We start from the raw sequence: 21232 nt of genomic DNA on the forward strand, positions 1-21232 counted from the left end.
TTAGAGTTGTTGTGTCTATAAGTTGACTACGATGTTCCGATCGGATCGATCGGAGAGAGTAATAGCATGGCACGGAGAAGAAAAACAAAACTTATGACATAAGCAATACTATATTCCGCCATCATTTAAAACTTCATATTATTATATTATTGTACAGTTAAAACTATATTAAGATTTTACAACATATTTATCCAAGTTACGAAGTTACATGGAGGATTGAGACAAGTATGAATCATCGCCGAATTCGGCTAATGGTAATTATTGCAGTGAAAAATCTGAAATTTAAAAAAATATGTTCTACTATTAATACACCCCTTTTTTCAATTCTGTCCTCCCCAGCACATCGGACGGTGCTTCATCGCATCATCAAACACTTTCTTATCAGTAATGTAATGTACCATATGTATTGCGCCTTTCTTTTGCTGTAGATATATTGCTTAATAAAACATAATTACCAACCAAACATTTAAACGTTACGTTACGCTTTTGTACTTTATTCAAACATTTATTCAACCTCGTGCAACAAGAACCACAGCAACAAAACGATAGGGATCGAAAAACCAAGCTCTCCTCAACAACGGTGATCTGCTCCTTAAATATGTACAATACGATGTAGCTCGTGACGCGGCTGCTACCAGCTCACACGAATGCTTTCGGTGAGTTCGCCTCAATCCAGGGCGCATAGTGAGCGATCGACGTGTAAACGCTCGGCATGTTCAATGCACCGCATGTTTCCGCTCCAAACGACATTATACCGATCTGCGCATATCGGCCCTGGTCGCGAATGATCAGCGGTGCACCACCGAACCCATGGCATGCATCCCGGCCCTCTCCGCCGGCACACATCCACTCACCGTCGATCGACTGCGGAGATTGTAGCGCACCGGTTGAAGCGTAAGCACGGACACACTTATCCCACGACGTTAGTGGTACCTCCAGACTTTGCAGCTCGGGCGATTTGGTGGCACTGGTCGAAAGCTTTCCCCAACCGATGATCTGTACCCGACGCCCGACCGTAAGATCTTGCTTGCGTGCATGAAGACATATCGGTTGGGCGGCCACTAGAGCACGATGAAGCAGAAAGAGAGAGAGAGAATGAAGCGTGTGCGATGTGTTGACAAAATACATTTTCACGGTCAGTGAGCAGCCCCGTACATGCATACATTTCTGTTTTCCCATGAATAGTATACCTGCAGTAGCGGACAGAACCAAATAGAGTGACCCTCAGCTATCCACCGAAAGTTCGTGGTCAGGGTCACACAGAATTTCCCCATGCCCCCCCCCCCCCCCCCCCCCCCCCCCCCCCAGTGAAAAGCGGTACCTACCGGTGTAGTTGATGGGCGTGCGCAGTATTAGCAGCGCAATGTCATGATGGTACTGACCCTCGATGTAGTCCGGATGGACGATGATCTGGCTGACGGCATGGTTGATCGCGACCGGTGCACAAAATCCGGTACTTCCGCAATCCGGATCGGAACGCGTATCGTAATCGCCCACGCGGACAGATGAGCTACGCGGTGGGTGGTCGGCGTCCAGGAAGAGATAGAGAACGGGAATCATTAAGGAAGGGAAGCACACTTGAATTGCAAATGAAACGTAACGTAAACGCGATGAGTCCGGTTTGTAGAGGGAGCGGACGGTGTTGGCCACCGCTAGATACTGAATAGCTAACGATACACATTAGTTACAGGGCCTATGAGATTGGATAGGGAATAGTAAATTGTTTCCGTCGAATGGACAAACGACGAAAACACTCATAAACATGTCGTTACCGTGGGGGGAGAAAAAACGCAGTGTTTTAAATCGAAACATCGATTGTTTAATGTTCGTTCTGAATAGAAAAGGGATTTTCCAAATATTATCATCAGCTATAGGAATATGAGGGCCACCCATGGTATGAAGGTTTCTCTGTATGTTCCACCTAATGGTCGGACCCGCCCTAAGAGGGGAAGTGAAATATCCCCAACGATCATACAAAGCACTAAAACTTCCAACAATGAGCAAAAGATTGTAAAGAGTTTTTTTTTTCGCCCATTTGGTGCCGTGACCGGGATTATTAACATTTGTTTAAAACAAAAGCATAAAAACCCCAGACGAGGTTGAGCATCATTAATCGTGTTGCTGCACCGTTGTTGTTCGACGGTTTTCACCTTTTTTATAAAGATAAACAAAGCAATTTCAATAATAAAAACTAAACTCCCTTTTGCTACGTCAATTAAATTCGTATGCGCAAAAAAAAAAACATGGAAGCGATTTTGCGCAAAAACAGGATATGACAATCATTGGATTGCAAATGAGTTGCACTTTTACGCGCGCTGCCGGAGAAAGTTTAGTGCGCGCTGTAGGGAAAATGCACACACGTAGCGCACGGAACTCGATCGGATGCGTACAGACTCATTCGAAACGCGACGGAAGTGTTCCTTCACCATTCCACACACAATGAATCATGCGCCTCCATTTATCGATCTTGCGCTACGCCGCGAAATGTGGAGAGCAAAAACAAAAACACATTCTTTACTTACAGCCGGTGACTATCGGCCTTGGCCAGGGCACAGTGGGCCGACGTTAGGACAATCTGGCGGGATATGATAGATCCAGAGCAGGGGAATATAAACGTTCCCGTTTTCGTATCTGCCAAACAAGAGAGAGAGAGAGAGAGAGAGAGAGAGAGAGAGAGAGAGAGAGAGAGAGAGAGAGAGAGAGAGGGGGAAAGTAATCGATTAGCGAACCTTTATACGCACGCACTACATTAAACGAGCTTCATGCACCACTACGACAACGTCCCACACGTCCACGTCCCCGACAATTACTATGCTGGCGTGCCGCGTCTATTGTTCCAGCCATTAAACGGGCCCGTTCCGTATCGCCGATCGGCGGAATCGTACCCCGATCTCGTCTCGTTTCATGGTTGAAGATCATCTAATTAGAATAAACCGTCGTGCGTCGGCACTAGCGGTCGCGGTGACACGGCCTTCAGCTTCATCTGGCCAGAGGTCACACGAAGATGTGTGGTAACGTACTTTTGAATCCGATGCGTGCCACGAACGGGTACGCTCCGAGTCCGTTGTAGAAGTCGCCTTGAACGATGCTCTTCCCGCACGCGGTCGGCGCACGCTGATCGTTGAACGTGGGGGACGTTACCCGGGGACAGCAGACGTGCGGTTCGAACTCGTTCACCCCGCACGACAGGGAAAAGTCACCCCGGTAGCATTGGCGTGATATTTCCAACAGCAGCTCGGGACATTCGGCCAACGGGACGCACTCGCTCAGACCGGGGCAGCTCACACGATACAGTGCTTTCGATTCCTTCAGTGCGGCTGTCGTTTCGGCCGATGGTGAGGGATCGCCGCGCGTCGGATCTTGGTACGTGACGACGGGTATCGCCCGGCCAACGGTACTACTTCCGGAGGTTTCACTTTCCTCGATTGTGTGCGCTAGAACGGGAACGGTTGGGAAAAAGAGAACTACGTTACGGTTCGCTCCGCAAAATGTAACTCCAAACAAATCTCTGTAGTAAAATGTGCTAAAATGTTAATTTCCAGCAGCTAACCCCCAAATGTATGCCCCAACACACCTTTCATCGTTGCTAAGTGATCCTTTGGATAGTGATTGCATAATGTCAGGCGTTTAAAATTACAATACAAGTATTAAAAGATTTTTTCAGCTTTTTAAGTACACTAAAATCATTCTTACCATAGCTAAGCCGCGGGAAAAGTCCACAGAACAGTACCAGGCACAGCACGCTTCTAGCACACCACCAGTGAAGTGTCATTGCATTGAAATGACTCGTTCTGTAACACATAGTATCCACGTTCCCTCTAACGCTACAATCACAACTTGCCACACTTGGTCAACGCTTAATAACCAATCCGTCCTGCAATTCGAAATAACCGCAACCGTCGATCGAGCACCGTACAGTGGACCCGTTTTTCGCCACACATTCGTTCTGTTGCGGGTCTAAATCACAACTAAATCGAATGGGTAACGCTTTTCCGCCCACCAGTAGGGCAATGTTCGTGCGCTCGTTCGAATCGGCCAGTGTGCGACAAAAGCGTAATGGAGGTGACCGCTCCATTCTCCCGCTCCAACCCGCCTCTGTCCCGGTTGCGAATTTTCACTCTCATTTTCCAGCATCATTGTACGGCTCGTTGGGTTCATGATAACCCTTTGGATGCACACTGGCGGCACACACACCTGACATGACTGCAGCTGAGGCTGAATATAGCGTTTTTCTTTAGTGAGACAGAGGTTACATACTACTTATCGCTTAATTAGTTCTTTCAGAGCTGTTAAGAGGCTCATAATATACTACTCCACGTTGATCCCACCAAATGCACCTACGCTTCTCTTTTGCTCCGAGGGTTAATCGGAGGATAACACATCCAACCACAGAATAGTACGGGGAGGAAGGAGATCGCCCGATCGAGGGGGGGTGTAAGGTGGGCTTCAATGGTCACCGCATAGGTAGGTAGCACCCAGCAGCACAGAGCATCGATTCGATTCAGATGTGTCGTGTCATCCCCTATTGCCGGTGTTTTAGGGGTTGTAGTGGTGCCGTGAACGCTATTATCATAATGGTACGATCACTCACCCCGGACAGCGGGACCGTATTCAGAGCGATTTTTAACAACGTTGTTTCAGCAACACAGAGCGCGTCCGAGATCGATCAGCAAATTTTCCGCTGATTCGCATTTTGCAATGCTCGTAGGCAGGCAGTGGGCTTTCGGTTGAATTGTTCTTTTGGGGCAGCTCGAACCGAGATGATCCATATTGATTGTTGTGAACAGTGTGTGTGTGTATGTTTGAAGGTCGTACTAGGTGTAATTAATGTCTCGTCTAGGTCGATTAGGGTACGTATGGTTAAAAATTTCGAAGCAGAATTTTAATATTGTATTTTGAATAACATTTGGAATTGTAGGATCGATTGTTGCAAAATTAAATAAATCAACAATTAAAAGTACCCAAAATACTTAATAATGATGTGTGCAAAGTTTGTTTTTCATGCACTTCTCTCAGAAGTTTATAATTGCTTCGAGGATTAGACTAAAGCGCCTGACAGTATGCAATCGTCGTTTTATAGCTCCGGGCTATTGATTAGCACTAGACGATATGCGGTGTGACAAACTGATTCGGACAAAAAGATGTAAAAGATGTTGCAAACCTATAGATAAAAGTCGTAAAAAGCAAGAGAAATTTAATCGAAACCAGTAAAATCTGAATTTCTTTTATTTTATGGCCGTTACCGTCTTTGGAAAGCACACTTGCCCTAACCCACCCCAGCAGCCTACCAATCCGTCCGTGTAATGATCCACTAAATTGTTCATCCGGACGGTTGGGACGGTGTGCAAACTGGAAAATCATCTGCTACCTGTTCAAAGCATGCAAAAATTGCTCTACGTGTAATGATTTTATTATACGCTCGTGCCTCAATACAAATGCACATTCATGCCACCGTCGTCGCTCGTATCAAACTTTGACATATTTAGGTTGATGTGTGTTTTTATCAGAATGAAATATCAGCATGTTACACAACACACCCAACTATAACACACAGATTTGAAATGCTGTTTTCCCCTCCCTCAACTGTATCGGGTAGATCTCACAATTGCGCAGATTCAGACAACCTTTAAACGACTTTTTTTTCGGACATGCAAAACATCGTAAAACGTACCACAGATGCATTTCGAATGTGAAGTTATATTATTTGGTTTGCTTTGTTGGAGTGTGTTAAAAAGTATGGAAATTACAAGATTTGCTTTTTCACTGCACATTTCCTGCTGAACTGCTGAACCTAGAGGCTTGCACACAAAACATAAGGCTCCAATAATGCTCTGCTCTTGGCGCCTATACCCGCGATAACGCTTCCGCATCGCGCAATAATTCCTCTTCGATGCGACGCCGTATTATTTACATATTATTTTAACTGCTTTTTGATTGATTCGAAGCGAGCTCCTGAACTTCTGTTCCATCTTTTTTTACGTCTTTTTTTTTTTGCTGCTCCTACCACTAATTGCATTCTGCAGCTTAACCGTATTCGTGATAAAGCAATTTGCAAAACAAAACTTTCACAGCTAGAACCGACGATCTGGATTATATGACTTTCATTGATAAGTATTTGCATTAAATAGTAGTTATAGCGTACAATCGCTCCTTCGGCGCCTTAGGCTGTTGGGTTGGGGAAAAGGGGGGACGTGAATGTGGGAAGGGGAAGGTGAGTCTGGACTTACTCTTTTTTTTCTCTAATGTGCCTTGTTGTGTTGTGTTCCCTGTACACAGAGCCGTATATATCAACTAATAATTTAATCATCCACTTAAACACACAACACTATTACAAATTGTCGCGCTGACCGGCAAAAGTTATCAATCAATGAAATCCAACACACATATTCACAAACAACAAACCAAGGAACCGGATGTTGCGTGTTACAAATATGAAACAAATTAAAAAAATAACACCCTAGTTTTCCCATACATTTGGCCACAACGGACCAGTGATGGAAAAACTGAGATTCTATTGCTTTTGTGTCACCTTTTTCTTCCTATTGTTCCCGCTCTTGCCATGCGCAGCTTCACAAAACGAAACCTTGACCGATGGCTACAATCTTCCTTTAAACTAGAAATGTGATTTGTTTGTAGTTTTGACGTTAAAATGATAAATTACTAAAACAGCGCTTTACTTAAGTTACAAAACACAAACTGACATACAATTTCGGTACATACAACTGCGCTGAATTGCAACTACTTGTTAAAGGGGTGAACACTTTTTGTTTCCCCCCCTAGTCAGCCTCCTTACGCATAGTAGCTTTCTTGTTACAAACTAAAAACAAACAAATAAAAAGGAATGATGCCACCACTGGTGACGGATAAAATAAACGCAACATGACGGTGAAGAGCCTCCCGTTGGGTTACGCGGTTAGCGGATCGAATCACGCTCTAGTTTGAATTTATGTTAAAGCCCCCCGCCGCAACACACGCCTCTTCTCCTCTTTATCGTCCGTCGAACGGGATTAAAATATACACAGAGACTTGCAATTTGAACTTTCTGCTGCACCCTACTGAGCATCGTCAACGATGGGTCAACCGGATTTTTGCGCAAGTTTCACCTTTTGCATCGCTTCGTACACTTCAATCTCCTTCTTTTCTTTCTTCTTGTTGCGCTGCTCGAATTCAAGCCGATGACGGATGATTCGTTCCACAATATCTTCCGTTGTAATGGTATTACCTGCAATGGCGCACATAATGGACAATTCGTCAGGTGATTGGTTGACTGGCTCAACCATCTACTGATCTTACCTGAATCGATTAACATAAACTTTCCCATCTGCTTCGGAACTGCGTACGGGTCAATGTAACCGACGTCGAGCGCGATGTGTGTCTGTCCGTGGCATACCACACTAACGTTGAAGTGTTCCATCAGGTCCGTCGTCACGGAGTACGGTGCTCCGATCACTACCTCGTTCACGTACTTGCAGGCCAGCACGCTGAGTACGCGCTCGTGCAGGTTCATGATTGGATAGTTGCCACCCTTGTACTGGTTCACCACCGGATCGGTATGCAGACCGACGATAAGGTAATCACCGAGCTCCTTCGCCTTTTCCAGGAAATCTAGATGGCCGACGTGGAACAGATCAAATGCACCGGCAACGTACACGATCCTGTCCGTTGGCTTCGGCGGTTTGCCGTCGCTGAACTGGATGATCTTTTGTGTCGTCGGCAGAAACTGCGAGCATCCGGTCCACGGACTGCGGGCCGTATGGTCCTGGCCGAGCTGCGACGAGCCTGAGATTTGGAATTTTTCAACGTTATACCGCTTCAGCAGTGCTTCAAATGCGTCTACATCGTGAGAAAGGCGAAGGATGTTGAACGGAAAAGGGGTAGTAGTAAAGCTCAAGCATGCATAGCAGGTGGTTAGAGTAGGTTAGTCTACAGGATATCAGGCATATTAGATGTGCGTGCAATGGGTCGTAAAATGAGACAATGACGACGGTGAAATTCCGCACAGAAGTAGACGTTATCGTAAGGATAAACAAATCAGGGATTTGTAACATTTATCAGGCTCGCAGATTCGCAGAGCTAGCAATTATTGCAAGAAAATATTAATAGATCGCTACTCGCAATTTGAGTAGCCAAACAGCAAATTTAAGGCAACAATGCAATACAATAAGACAGTGCCACCGACGTACAACTACTGTAAAATTAAAATACAGAGCGATAGAAGGAAGTAATACAGGCACACGCACACACACAAAACACGGCGGAACGCATCTCGAAAAAAAAACAAAACAAAACGGACTCTCGAGTATGTGGAGATGAATATTTACCATCTTTCTCAACCTCATATTCCTTTTCACCTTGTTTAAAATGGTTCTTGGTCAGGAGTAACATTCGTCCGACCAGGTCGGTTGTAGAAACGCCAGCTGTCCTCGATACTTCCCTACAAAGTAAAACAGAAAACCAGTTTTAGTACAACCGTGCATTGAAGTTTTAGTTGAACTTACTTATATCGCTGTGCTTTTTTTACCAAATGGTACGTATCGATGCCATCGGCTGTTAGGGTGATGTCATCTGGAAGTAAATAAACATGGTACTATAATTAGTTATTGAATTATTTTGTCAATCGTACTCTGGTAGATTGAGAGAGCAACAATCACAAGGGAACGGTCGGAATTTCGCGCTTCACCAATGATTCGCTTTCGCATACATCGAAGGTCCATAGTTCAACACCATTGCCAATCAATCAATCGATCGAGCGTTCGTACCATGCTTCCTGCTGTAGTAAACAATTCTCAACTCCGATTATAGGGTCAGTGCTTTTTCCACAGCACCTTACCACTCGCGCTCGGAAGTACCTTCCAAGCGGCGGCCTCGTTTCGCGCCCTTGTCAATGAAGATTGGAGTACAGGAGAGGCACAGCAAGTGACAGACCGCGAATGTGTTGCAAGGATGTGATCCCGGATCTGTCTTCAGAGCGACGTTTGTGTGTTTTTGTACGTGCGTTAAGAGTTAAGCCGGGCGATAACGCGGGCTCCCCGTGGCTACCGACAACATCGTACCACCTCGAGATTGGGGTTGATGATAGTGAGGTCAAAAGACGCGTAACTATCGAGACAAAAACGGTTCCTTGCGGAGCGTTTGCCACTCATTCATATAGGTTTTGCACATCGGAACTTACCACCATGTACGCAGTAGTCACAGTCATATTTATCTAGAGTTTCCAGTGTGGTCACGTAGGGTGCATCTTCGACCACTTCATCTACCCATTTAATACCACGCACCATTTTGTATCTGCAATGAAGGAAAAGGAGAAAAACATCTTCAATTTTCATAAAATACCATTTTTGCTAAGCTCATGAACATAACCATTAACATAAGTGAAAAGGGTAAAAAGAGAAAAGGGGGAGTACTGCATTATACTACAAGTAAGATAAAAAAAACTGTATCTCAAGATCTTCATTTTATCTAGCGTATCATGAATGTCACATGGCGGAGCGGCACGTTGTCGGAACCAAAATCACATAAACATGCGATACGTACCACCTTATCGTACTTTTATATTCTTTTCGGACGTCGGCACACACAACTAGCACGATTCCGGTTAGTTTCATTCCCGTATTATTTACTACACTACTATTGTTAACAGCGAATGAGAAGACAGTCCGCCAGTACAGAGGACGCTCCATGATACCATTGCTACTACGCGCTACTTTACCGGTTTTGTCTCTGATAAGTAACGTAGCCAACGTATACACATTCTTGTGTGGATGGGAATAAAAAAATTAAGTCTATCAAGCGCACGACAACCGCGTAAGTGTGAGCTCGGCAATCAGCTCATGAGAACGCCCTCCAGTCCCTGTTTTGGCCCCCCTATCTCAAACGGACAACACTGGCGGCGTACACATACAGGAGGTTCGCGAGCTGATTCTAGTGCGGCGGGGTTGTGTGTACCAGCGCGGGGTAAAAAGAGTCGTTCGATTGTGTTTCAAAGTTCGGTTTGCATAGCAGTCTTTCATTGAACTCTGAGACCGAAGAACCAATGGAAATCTTAAGCCACGGTGAGTACTTAGCACAGTTGCCCATTGCGCTCTCCCTAAGATGTATGATCTCATAGTCTGTGCTTTTGTATTATGAGGACGTCTGTGACGCTAATTTCTTGCACGGTTGACAATTTCGATCCACCAAAACATAGACCGCAATGCTAAAAGTTGAAGAAAACAAACCGAACATTAAATGGGCGGAATTGGTACTAAACATCATTTATATTGGATGCCTTTGAAGAACAGCGGTAGCACTTGTTTCGGGTCAACTAATCCCAATCGGGAAACTTCCGTGCCGCAAAACAAATCACCCCGACCATCATTTTGTTATCAAAGCCTTGAGGTGTAACGTCAGAAGGTCGTATGTACTAGAAAGGGAATCTCCCTATGAGGTTCATTTTGTCGTTTTTTGGAATTGTTTGGAACCATTCTACTCGTTCGTCCGATTGATAACCGGTCTCACGTAAGGCGAGCTGAGGCGGGGATAAGGATTTGCGCACGTCATCGGCGACCGGCACTGACCCATGATTATTACCGGTGGCGTGACACTTGCGTAATCGAACGGATCGGATTAGATAAAGTACTCGACGGTCGGGGTGATCGAATGACACAGTAACGGAGGTCAAGAGCGGGTGAATCGAAACAAAAACTGCTAGCGGGAACAATTGGTAACACAAGCCAATATTTTTATAAGCATTCTACCACCTCTTCATTTATTTTAATCGATACTATATCGTACCATATCAATAATACATGAATCCCAAGTGAGCTATTCAGTGAGGTCGAGGTGGATCCCAGTTGAGCGGGATGAGAATCGAATTGAACAACCAGAACCGTCTGTTAATTTCACCCCGCCCTGCTCATAATAAAAGATTGACAGATACCAGGTGTTGAAGCCATATACAAGTAAGCAATTAATTTACCTCTCCTCCTGCGTAAACACCGGCGGTCCTTTGTTCCTCGTGATGTCCTCATCGTTGTGGATGCCTACAACAAGCTTGTGGCCGAGAGCCTTTGCCTGACGTAGAGAATTCGCATGTCCAAAGTGTACCATATCGTAACTGAAAGTAGAACGAAAAAAAAGAAAGAAAATCAATAGACAACCAATAAATGGGAAATAGCAATCAGTTTTCATTACCCAAGCAGCTTATTTCATAATGTACTAACAGCGTCGTGTGTACACACACAGAGCTCCCTAGTAATAGTGTTCTATTTCTTATCGCCCTTGGACACACGTGCCCAAAAAAGGAAGGAAAGGAAACAAAAAACCTTTCAGCATTGCGGCATCCAAGCAGAGCCATGCTTGCACTGAAAAGGTCACTGGTCCGTAGCCGTGAACGATATATTACGCTAATTGGCAAACGGTGTCCGGGTGGTTAGAAAATCTCCTTAAACGTGACCAACTTAACGAAGCAATGTCGAAGAAATTAAGTAACGGCCACAGGCCATGATGAATCCTGCTGTACTGCAAGTGACATACAGCCGAGTTTTACAACATACATCAAACAAATGCAAAACAGACACGACTCGTGCCACCGTATACTATTCGCGCAATCAGCTGCACGAAGGCCAATTGCATTCTTCATAGCGTATGAATGGTATCTCTTGTCGGCGTCGTGTGACAGTCGATTAATAAAAATTGAGCCAATTTAAATCGAAGAAATTTTCCACACGAACGAAACATTCCATTTGTTTCATTCGGGCACTCCCGTCACAAATCCTGTTATCATATTCCTAACTCGTGTGTCAGTTTTTCCGAATTGTCTTGATGGGTTTTACGAACAGCTATCAATCAATTCTTCCGGAAGTAAACATTAAAATGACATCGCCGGAAAGGAGATAGCTTATGGATGAATAATCATCCCATCCCACATAGGAAGATACACGTTTATCTTATCTTTCTGCATGTCTAAGCGTTCCATATGAGTAAATGCATTACAACACGTTTCAGAGGGAAAACGATAGACTGTTTGCTATAAATACAATGACTGAAGTATCTTATTATAGGTAATTGAACAATGTGCAGAGTCATGGCTATAAATAGAGTAATAGAGAGAGGGAATCTATTCGTTTTATTGGCGGAAAAATTTCTGTCTTTGCTTTAAGACACAAATTCTATACAGTATAAAGTTGTTTATCTCATACTCCCAAGTGATGTGTAACGGCGTCCCTCGGAAGTTCGCATGCATCGGTTACTTCAGCCGCGTACACAAACCTCGACCTTGACCTAGAGAGTACAGTTTTTGTACCGGTTTTATCCTCCGCTCGAACGGTTTTCCTTTTTTGCCGGATGAAGACTAAGGGAAGATTCCCTTCTCAACACTACACCACGCTGCACTATTCTGTACTAACGGTTACTATTTATACTACCACACATTCAACGACGCTCCTCGTCGTTATGGGTTGGCGTCTTCTCTCCGTAAACAACCGCTCGGTTCGTTGGAAATCAAGGGCAAGCATCACACACTTTAAACCGGGGAGGCAGTAATGCAGGTTTTGAGTCATACCGTGCAAAAAAGTGGGTAGTGTAGGGTCTGTTTTGAACAAAAAAAAACCTGTTTTCTACTCTGTTTCATGTATCATTTAGCAGCAGAGGAAGACAGATACAAAACCGAATGGGAGAGAGAAAAGAGGAATGCAGTAAAAACAAAAATGCGATTAATGCACACACGTGCTAGCAAGCCAGCAAACGGTAAGCGCGTGCTTTTCCTTTTTGTTTCCCCTCCATCGGGTTTATCATCCGATCCGGATTGTTCTTCTCACGCGGGGACCTGCGGGACTTGCGCATTTTAACACCACACCGAGAGAGCGGACACACGAACTCGACGCTGATAGGTGTACGGGCTGAATCATACGATCGCGCGTGTAATGTTTTGATTAGTGGCATCCCGTTCCGTTGATTCTCTCCTTCTCTTTTTCCTTTTTTACGGTTTTTTTTTGGTGTGACCTTCCTGTACTGCTGTCGAAACATAGACCGCTGGCAGAGATGTAGCGGGTTGAAACGTCATCGTGGTCATCGGTTAAAAGGCGGTTTTACTCGATGCACAGCGCATGCCATTTGGGTGACGCCGGTAAGACCTTAACGGGTAGGTGGTCTAGTGCACAAGGGGGAATCGTTCATTCACCTGGAGGTGTGTGCATTGTGCGGTGCTCGATGTACCCCATAGCCCGCCCTACGAAATAAATGCTAAAAAGCGGTTCTACTATTTCCATTCTAACTTGACGAGACGCATACACACATAAGATGTTCAAAAGGTGTAGAGTTCAAAAGTTAATTTCATGGTGGGTTATACGGAAGTTGCTGTTTACGGTTCCTCGGCGCATTTGCACTACTCCACGTCACGGAAAAGTTGTTCTTACGCGATGAATCACATGGGAGTAGTGATGTGCTTAAAGAATCTTTCGACAGCAGTCTTTCACATGCATCTTCAATGGGAAAAAATCAATCAAATGCCGAATCGATTCCCAAAAGAAACATGAATCCTCAAAAATTCGTGAACCTTCAGAGCAGATATTCGATTTCAAAGATTCACTTATGAATTCGAATTAGATTTACCCAACACTATTTGCATTTGGACCGAAGCTGTGGCAGCTTCAACACTGTAATGAAATTGAAAACGTTGAATATCTGGTTTTACAATCGTATCCTCAAAACATGAGGACAAAGGTGTGTTGGCAAATTTGTATCTCATTCAAGGCAAAACAAAGAACTCCTTGTTGGCAGTAGCAACTGTTCACTAATGAGTTGCTAGTACCGATTTAGACACCATTTAGTAGACGCGCTAAGCAGCTACAACAAAGTAGCCCTGTTGCCGAAAGGGAAGTACATCTCTCAGTGCAATGTTAACCAGTTCTGCCAAGCTTAAGGGCAAACAGAATTGTTAGACATACGGCAGCACCGTACTGATGATGTACATCGTTCCTACGACGGATAATTGCACATCGATGCACATCGTGCGGCCGCCCGCTCGGTTCCGTGTTCCGTGTCCGATTGCAACAGATTTCACAGGGGCAATTGCGAAAAGTAACAACTGCACATAACCGGAACATAAAACTGCCAAAAAAGAGAGGGAAACTACCTCTATGGGTTGTCAAGGCGAGCATGGTGGCGACTCAAAAAAAAACTACCACTTAACGCACAAATGGGAATTCTACGCTGCCGTAAATTTATTTATGTTTATCAAGAAACAATTATCGCGGGTTGTGCGCTTGTTTGCTATTTAGTTCAGTTGCACAAAAGCGCGAAGAAAAAGGGCGTTTCTTTTTTCTAAAATTTTGAACCATTTCCAACCACCATTATTGCAACCAGCTGGCAATGGCTGGTCCCTGTGCTGGGTGCGGTATACGGATTTATGAAAAATAGTTCTATTTTTGGAATGCCAACTTAAATCCTTGGTCAGTCAAATACACACACTCGTTCCCCACACACCATAAAGTACACCGACGGGACGGAAATCACACATCTCCGGCGCAAAGCTGATCTTTTAGTTTCCTTTTTCATCGCAGTACACATTGCATCAGCCGATTGTACGCACTCGAAGCAGGCTTTTTTTCACCATTTTCCCCATCTGACTTACCATCCATCGCACCAGACGCGGATTTCTTTCCCGCTGTTGCCATGTCCGTTTCCGTTTCGATTTTCCATGATTTTCCTTGGCTTTTCACTGACACCCTCGATCGCGCACTTGTATGGGGTTTCACGGGTTCTTTTTTACCGTCGCACGGCTATCTCCAGAACTTTTTTACTCAAGAATCGGGAGTGTCCCTTCCGCTACCGCAAAGACGTAAACGTCGAATGAGTTCCGCTGGCCGGATGTACGAAGCTTTTATGATTAATCACCCTCACGGTACAAATGATAAGAACGGTCTGAGAACTGCCGTGGAACTGTTAGAGCTGATGATGGCACAGGAGCGATTAAGAACACACCAGAGTCGGAATACGGTTCTTGCTTTACGCACGGCTCGCACTGTTATGCTGCAACTGGAGCTGGCGCTTTGAATGGTTGAATCACCTCAAATATCTGCACTTGAATCGTTTCGTTTTACCGGACGAATGACGAGATGCAGCTCAGTAAAAATGGTCTTCAAATGGTTTGAGCGTGTAGGTCAGCGAGCGAGCGATTGTGTGTGTGTGTGATCTTTTTCTAATGCCAGCTGCGATGACAACTGTCGGAGGTGTGTACAACAAAGCTGGGTGTGCATGAAACCAAGGTTAAGCGAAGTGAAAAAATCTTATACCGTGGTCTAGTAAAAGTTGGATGCAACGGATGGTTTATCAAGTAATCCGTGCCATTTCCGTGGATCCGTGGATTAAATTAAATTGGAAGATTTGCTCAGTTTTTGTTGGTCAAATATTTTTCAACCAAAGGCTTCATAACAAAAGAATATTGAAAAACCAATGACAGAAAACACCTTTTCTCTATACACCGTGGTCTCGATTTACGAACCCCGTGCATCGTGTGGTCAACCAGTACCAGTACCGAGTACTTTTGTTTTGCCTTTTACGTTGCGGTGTGCAGCTCGGACGCTCCGTACTTCGTTTCATCTGTTCCAGCCGGGAGTCTTTTACGGGGTTCTCCTGGTCCACCAAGTGCCTTGTACCGTAAGGAACGCTTCACAACATACCAAAAATGCCTACAGCGAACCAAAATCTACGAAACCGGAAGGTAAGATCCGCCGCATATCCCTTTTGACAGGGACACTTGGAATGTGCGTGTGTTTGTGTGCTATTCTTTTTTATTGATCTGCGACTGCTCGGTAGATTTGTGCGGACCGTGCTGTAGAAACGTCAAAAAAGGTCGGAAAATGTAAGCAAAATTTGGTGTACGCGCGTGTGTGTCGTGTCTCTTTACAAGCGAGAGTCTTTTCCTTTTTGGTGGAAAGTTTTACCACCTTTTCCGCCCGAGTGCGTGTACCTCATTTCGATTATCTTCATGTTCCCCGTACAATCTCGGTGTTTTAGTGCTGGTCCGTAATTTTATAAGCTGGTCGAACATAGAGGAGCAACAAGGGACAAGATGTCATCGTAGGCACGCGTATCTCCGACATTTCTACCACCAGTTGGATGCTTTTGCAATGCTGCAACAGGCTGATACGCACGAAGGCAGTTGATTTGCATCGTACTGAATGGGCCACCCTCTAATCTGGAAAAGTAGTTTCGGAGATAAATGATGCGACTGCCAAGAAGTGAAGAAGAGTTATGATTTTTGTTGAATTTTAGATAAGATAGCCGTCTATCGTCTTTGAGCGATTCTTCCTCTGCAATCAAGATGGGGTTCGAGTATGAACTGGTAATTACTGTAGGAAGACCGCCAAGAGATGTAGAAGTTTCCAGGTACACACAACAGAGACCTTTTTTTTTCGGGGAGTGCTGTCCACACACTCACGATGATAATGACGTTGATTGTGAGGTGGACGGCGCGGCAGCAATGATGATGATTAGGCAACTTCGTTTTCAATTGAATGAGTTGCATGTTTTGTACTGTGGAGTAGTTTACCTTGACTCTCCGCTCATTCGGAACTGTTGGAAACTACAATACCTCCCTGTGTGTGGTGTCGTTATCGATTGTAAACTGACTATCTGTTTCTTTTCTCATTGTAGCTACAGCAGCAAGACTCGTCCGAACGCACACAGCCTCCGGCCGGATCACGGCGCAAAGGTGGCTCGAAGGGTGGTGCGTCCAGCAGCAATCTGCGCTTCAGTTTCATCTGTCTCGTTATCAGTGCCTCGCTGCTTATATTCCTGCTCGGCGCGTACACCGATTCGTTCCATCCGATCATAGATGGCATTGCCGGGAAGCTCGGTTACCATGAGAAAATCTATGCCGTCGTGATAGATGCCGGTTCGACCGGGAGTCGGGTGCTCGCGTTCGAATTTCACCATGGCTACCTCGACGGGCGCTTAGTGCTGGACTATGAGCTGTTCGAGCAATCGAAACCGGGCCTGTCCGCGTTTGCCGACCGTCCGGCGGAAGGTGCGGCCAGTATCGGGAAATTGCTAGATCTTGCCAAAAAGGTTGTACCACAGGATAAGCTCGCGGAGACTCCGTTGGTGTTGAAGGCAACCGCTGGGTTGCGATTACTGAAGCCAGCGCAAGCGGAAGCCCTTCTAGCCGCCTGTCGCGAGTTGTTTAAATCGTCCGGCTTTCTGGTGAACGAACTGGCGGTGGAAATAATGGATGGTACGGATGAGGGTATCTTTTCCTGGTTTACGGTGAATTTCTTATTAGGAAAATTGAATGGCCGCAATACAGTAGCTGCGCTGGATCTCGGTGGTGGAAGCACGCAGGTTACGTTTGCTCCCAAAGACGTATCGCAGACACCGCTGTACAAAGACTACATGCACCGAGTGCCCACGTTCACCTCGTACGTTGAGGTGTTCACCAATAGCTATCTCGGGGCAGGACTGCACGCGATACGACATGCGGTGTTCACACACCGGGCAGCAGAGAATCAAACGAAGCTGACCAGCGAATGCGTTAATCCCATCATACACGACAAGCTGTTCCGGTACGGTACGGGACAGTACTACATCAGCGGCAAAGATAACCCGAAGGCAACGGCCGAAAATCCGGTCGTCGATTATGAGCTGTGCGCGTCGATCGTGAAGCAGAAACTGTTGCCAGCGCTGAAACCTAAGCCGGTGACATTGAAGCAGCATGAAATATCTGCCTTCAGCTACTTCTTCGATCGTGCCATTGAGACGGGGCTAGTTGGTAAGTGAGAAATGGTTGAGATGATGTATTGTCTTCGAACCGCAATCTTACTTTTTTTGTTCGGCATGTTTCAGATCCAATGCAGGGTGGTGAGACGACGGTTGGTGAGTTCGTTACCAAATCTCGAGAGGTATGCGCCGAAGCAAACGCAGATCAACCGTTCATGTGTGTGGACCTGGTGTTTATTTCTACACTGCTTGAGGAAGGCTATGGGTTGAAGGCAAAAACGCCGCTGAAGGTAAGTACCGTTGAGATCCCGGGGAAAACCAGCTAGCCGCTAATTGATAATTAATGACATTTCGTATTATTTTAGTTGTACAAAAAGATTGACGGTCACGAAATTTCGTGGGCCTTGGGCTGTGCGTACAACATTCTGACGAGTCGCGAAAATGCGATGAAACATAAATAAGCTTAAGATAGCAGCGATTCCAACTCAATCGGAACCAAATGACGAACATCAAGATGACGTAATCGTGTAACCTTTTTTTTACCGCACCGGACCAGATGGAGAAGTATTTCTTAAACGAACGCCAACGAAGCAATCGAATCGACTTATTGTTCCTCGCAATATGGAGGAAAATACCGAGAGAATTTAAAGCAAAGGATATTATATTTAATCTACCCTTTTACAGGCAGTTACTAAAAAACAAACGTTGCCACCGCATTCGCTCGTAGTGCGAACCAGGATTTGAATGATAACAGGGGCGGTGAACCGTTTTAGGAAGTATTTGTGAACGTAAAATCAACGGTCGATTCGTTCCCCGTTAATTTCTCGTTCATGGACGATTTTTATACAAAGATCAGCAAACGGAATAGCTTTTACTTGTAACACACACACTCACCCAACATAAGAATGGTCCCGCCGTAATAGTAAAAAAGCATTCAAAAGACAGAACTATTTTTTAAACTATGCAACCATGATATCGAACCCCACACACAAGTACTATTTGCCAAACCAAAACAAACCGAATGGCGAAGGTTGATACATTTTTCGGTGTTTTTACAAAACAAAATGGATGAACGGAAAACATGGAAGAAAGTAGAGGAAATGGGTTTGAAACGAAATCGCAGCGAAGACGCTTTTAACGAACCGTAACTATATCCAAGATGTGCCTTTTTCTAGAAAATTTGATCGTATCAAGCAAGGAAAGCAGTGGAGCAAAGAGAAGAAACAGGATCAGAAAAGAACGTGTCAGACAAATGAACACAGTGCAGTCAAATATCACGAAAATACCCACATGAATAAGTACATTCGTAACAATGCACCAACGAGCGTAATTCCGTAGCCATCAATAGTGAATAGAAAAATAGCACGAGAAACAAACGTAGCATGTGATTAGCTGAAATAGTTGTAAGCAAATTCCAGAACGGAAAAACAGCAGTAGGGGGGAAAAGACTAGTTAAAAAGCAATCTAGCTGTTAGTAAACTTTAGACTGCACTGGAACATACTCTTCTGCACAAAACTCCAAATCCCTCATCATACCGAGCACTTACCCTTTCAAGCAATCAAATCAAGCATGAGTGTGTGTGTGTATGTAAGTTGTGTCCTTCTCTCCTGTGCGGGATCGTGTTGTCCCTGCCTTTTATTTGTTGTTGATGTTGTTGTTGCTGTTGTTGTTTGAAGGTTAAAAGCCAAGAAGAGAATATGCACCTTTTAACAGGGAAGTTTGCGAAACGCAATTCCTTATAGTCCCCATTTGCTAGTGTACAGCATATAACGTAGGCTGTGTAGAAACCGAATAGCGAATACGTGAACCGTGTAGCGGTAGTAGCTGATCGGTATGCGCGATCCTCCCCAAATCACATTCCCTTTCATCCCATTTGAAAGCTCCTCCGTGCAGCTGTGGATCCTATGTAGTAGAAAAGGAAAAACTCGTTTGCTTCCTTACCATTTGCACACACTGTATACATTTATGTATAGTTTTCTTGCGCACATACTTGCACTGGTATTCATGTATGTACGTAGCACGCAATCATAATAACACAAGACCCCGTCAAACAGAATTCAAAGCAAGCTAGCTTTACAGAACATGTTGATTTTCTGAAAACAATTCAAATGACACGCATTCATTTAATATTCAATTGCTAACGCTCACTTAAAGTGAACGAAGTGTGATAAAAGCTAGAAAAGCAAAGCAAAAACGAAGCGACAGAACAAATCATTTCTCTCTCAATCAAGTCGATTAATTGACAGCCGAAAAAGGAAGGAACATTATTAGCTTTTTGTGTGACGAAACAATCAATTAAAGGCGAATTGTACTACACTATTGTTTTACGTTCTTCATGCTTTGTTTTTTGTAAATGTGTAAACGGATGCAACTACTAATAAAAAATCAACCTCAGGATGGTGTAACACCATACCAAGTGTATATTCGTGTCGTTTAATTTTTGTTTTAGAGGGTTTATCTGCCTTTTAATTGATTCCACCGCGGGCAACGTTTTAGTTTCTTTCTCTGTCCGTCTGCAGAGTGGTCGTATTATTAAATTTGCCCCAATGTCCAGTACGTTCACTACCTTCCAGATTGAGAAATGGCCAGGTTTGGGCTACGGGTAAAAGCTTCATACTTCAATAAAGCAATACGCTTATACTCAAGGAGTTACAGCTCGGAGAAACTAGTAACGCCATCTAGAGTGAAATGTCGGAACATAAAGAAATGCATAACATCTCATGGAACGAGCACGAGTCAAGCTAAACAAATGTACATATTTTGCGGAAAACAGAAGCATGCAATGGATGTTTGAAAATGTTTTCCGATCTTAATTTACCACTACAAACTAATTACGGCTCTGCAACTTAGTGAGCGGCTAATTTCAGATCGTACATTCTCGTTCCGCTTGCCGGTACAGTAATTGGCCAAAGTCGGATACGCGCTACTCGTACAAAGGCACGTGGAATTTAATAAACTCTTTCACTCTTATTGCTACACACCTTGCTGCTAAATGGTTGCATCGGAATGTAGAATGCACTAGCAAAGCTTACCGATTCCGAAGGCCGTGGGATGGTGTGGGCGATACAACGTGTTTGTTTTACCTTTTCTACCGTTTTTGCTACGTACTATGGTTAATTTGGCATCCTGGCAGCAAGGTTGGTTTTATGTGTAGGATACAGCACGTAGCGTGGCTCCAGCAGCATTCACCCACCGCACAGGGCATTCAGGAAGAGCGTATCGAAGAAAAATGTGATTATAAGCGCACGGGCGTACGGATTCAGGTCCATTCAGGTGCACCGGGTAGTACGAATACGATGAATCGGAAACACAGCCACACTAACCGGGGACCGCTGGGGAACGCAGCACAAGGGGTAAAGCGTATAGCTCTCGCTGGTTGCAGCATTAAATTCTCATTTCTTTCAATTTTCAATGGCAGCCTGCAATGTGTCATCATGTGCGGTAAGGGCGAACGGGTTTTCCGGCTTTCCTTTGCCGTTGGTTTCTCTCTGTTTCGGCTCAGAGAAGAAATGTTTCCAATGACATTTGGAGCTT

The 21232-nt window shown here is 44.7% G+C and overlaps 3 protein-coding genes across 3 annotated transcripts; 1 reads left to right on the forward strand and 2 right to left on the reverse strand.

The window, feature by feature from the left end:
• Window positions 1–639: 639 nt before the first annotated feature.
• LOC128713771 (phenoloxidase-activating factor 1-like) lies at window positions 640–3802 on the reverse strand. The gene is made up of 5 exons (XM_053808638.1): window positions 3694–3802; window positions 3021–3434; window positions 2523–2631; window positions 1326–1510; window positions 640–1061 (listed from the first exon to the last, which is right to left on the reverse strand). The coding sequence occupies exons 1-5, from the start codon at window positions 3800–3802 to the stop codon at window positions 640–642; spliced, it is 1239 nt and encodes a 412-aa protein (XP_053664613.1).
• Window positions 3803–7076: 3274 nt separating this feature from the next.
• LOC128715745 (ethanolamine-phosphate cytidylyltransferase) lies at window positions 7077–14679 on the reverse strand. The gene is made up of 7 exons (XM_053810657.1): window positions 14612–14679; window positions 10958–11095; window positions 9173–9285; window positions 8499–8565; window positions 8322–8434; window positions 7294–7833; window positions 7077–7222 (listed from the first exon to the last, which is right to left on the reverse strand). Exons 1-7 carry the CDS (start codon window positions 14677–14679, stop codon window positions 7077–7079), a joined length of 1185 nt encoding a protein of 394 aa, XP_053666632.1.
• A 985-nt stretch (window positions 14680–15664) lies between these two features.
• On the forward strand, window positions 15665–18158 carry LOC128715744 (ectonucleoside triphosphate diphosphohydrolase 5). The gene is made up of 4 exons (XM_053810656.1): window positions 15665–15700; window positions 16636–17749; window positions 17824–17987; window positions 18063–18158. The coding sequence occupies exons 1-4, from the start codon at window positions 15665–15667 to the stop codon at window positions 18156–18158; spliced, it is 1410 nt and encodes a 469-aa protein (XP_053666631.1).
• The last annotated feature ends 3074 nt before the right edge of the window (window positions 18159–21232 follow it).

The sequence above is a fragment of the Anopheles marshallii genome, chromosome 3 (genome assembly GCF_943734725.1).
Source record: "Anopheles marshallii chromosome 3, idAnoMarsDA_429_01, whole genome shotgun sequence".
In the NCBI taxonomy this organism is placed as follows: Eukaryota; Metazoa; Arthropoda; class Insecta; order Diptera; family Culicidae; genus Anopheles; species Anopheles marshallii.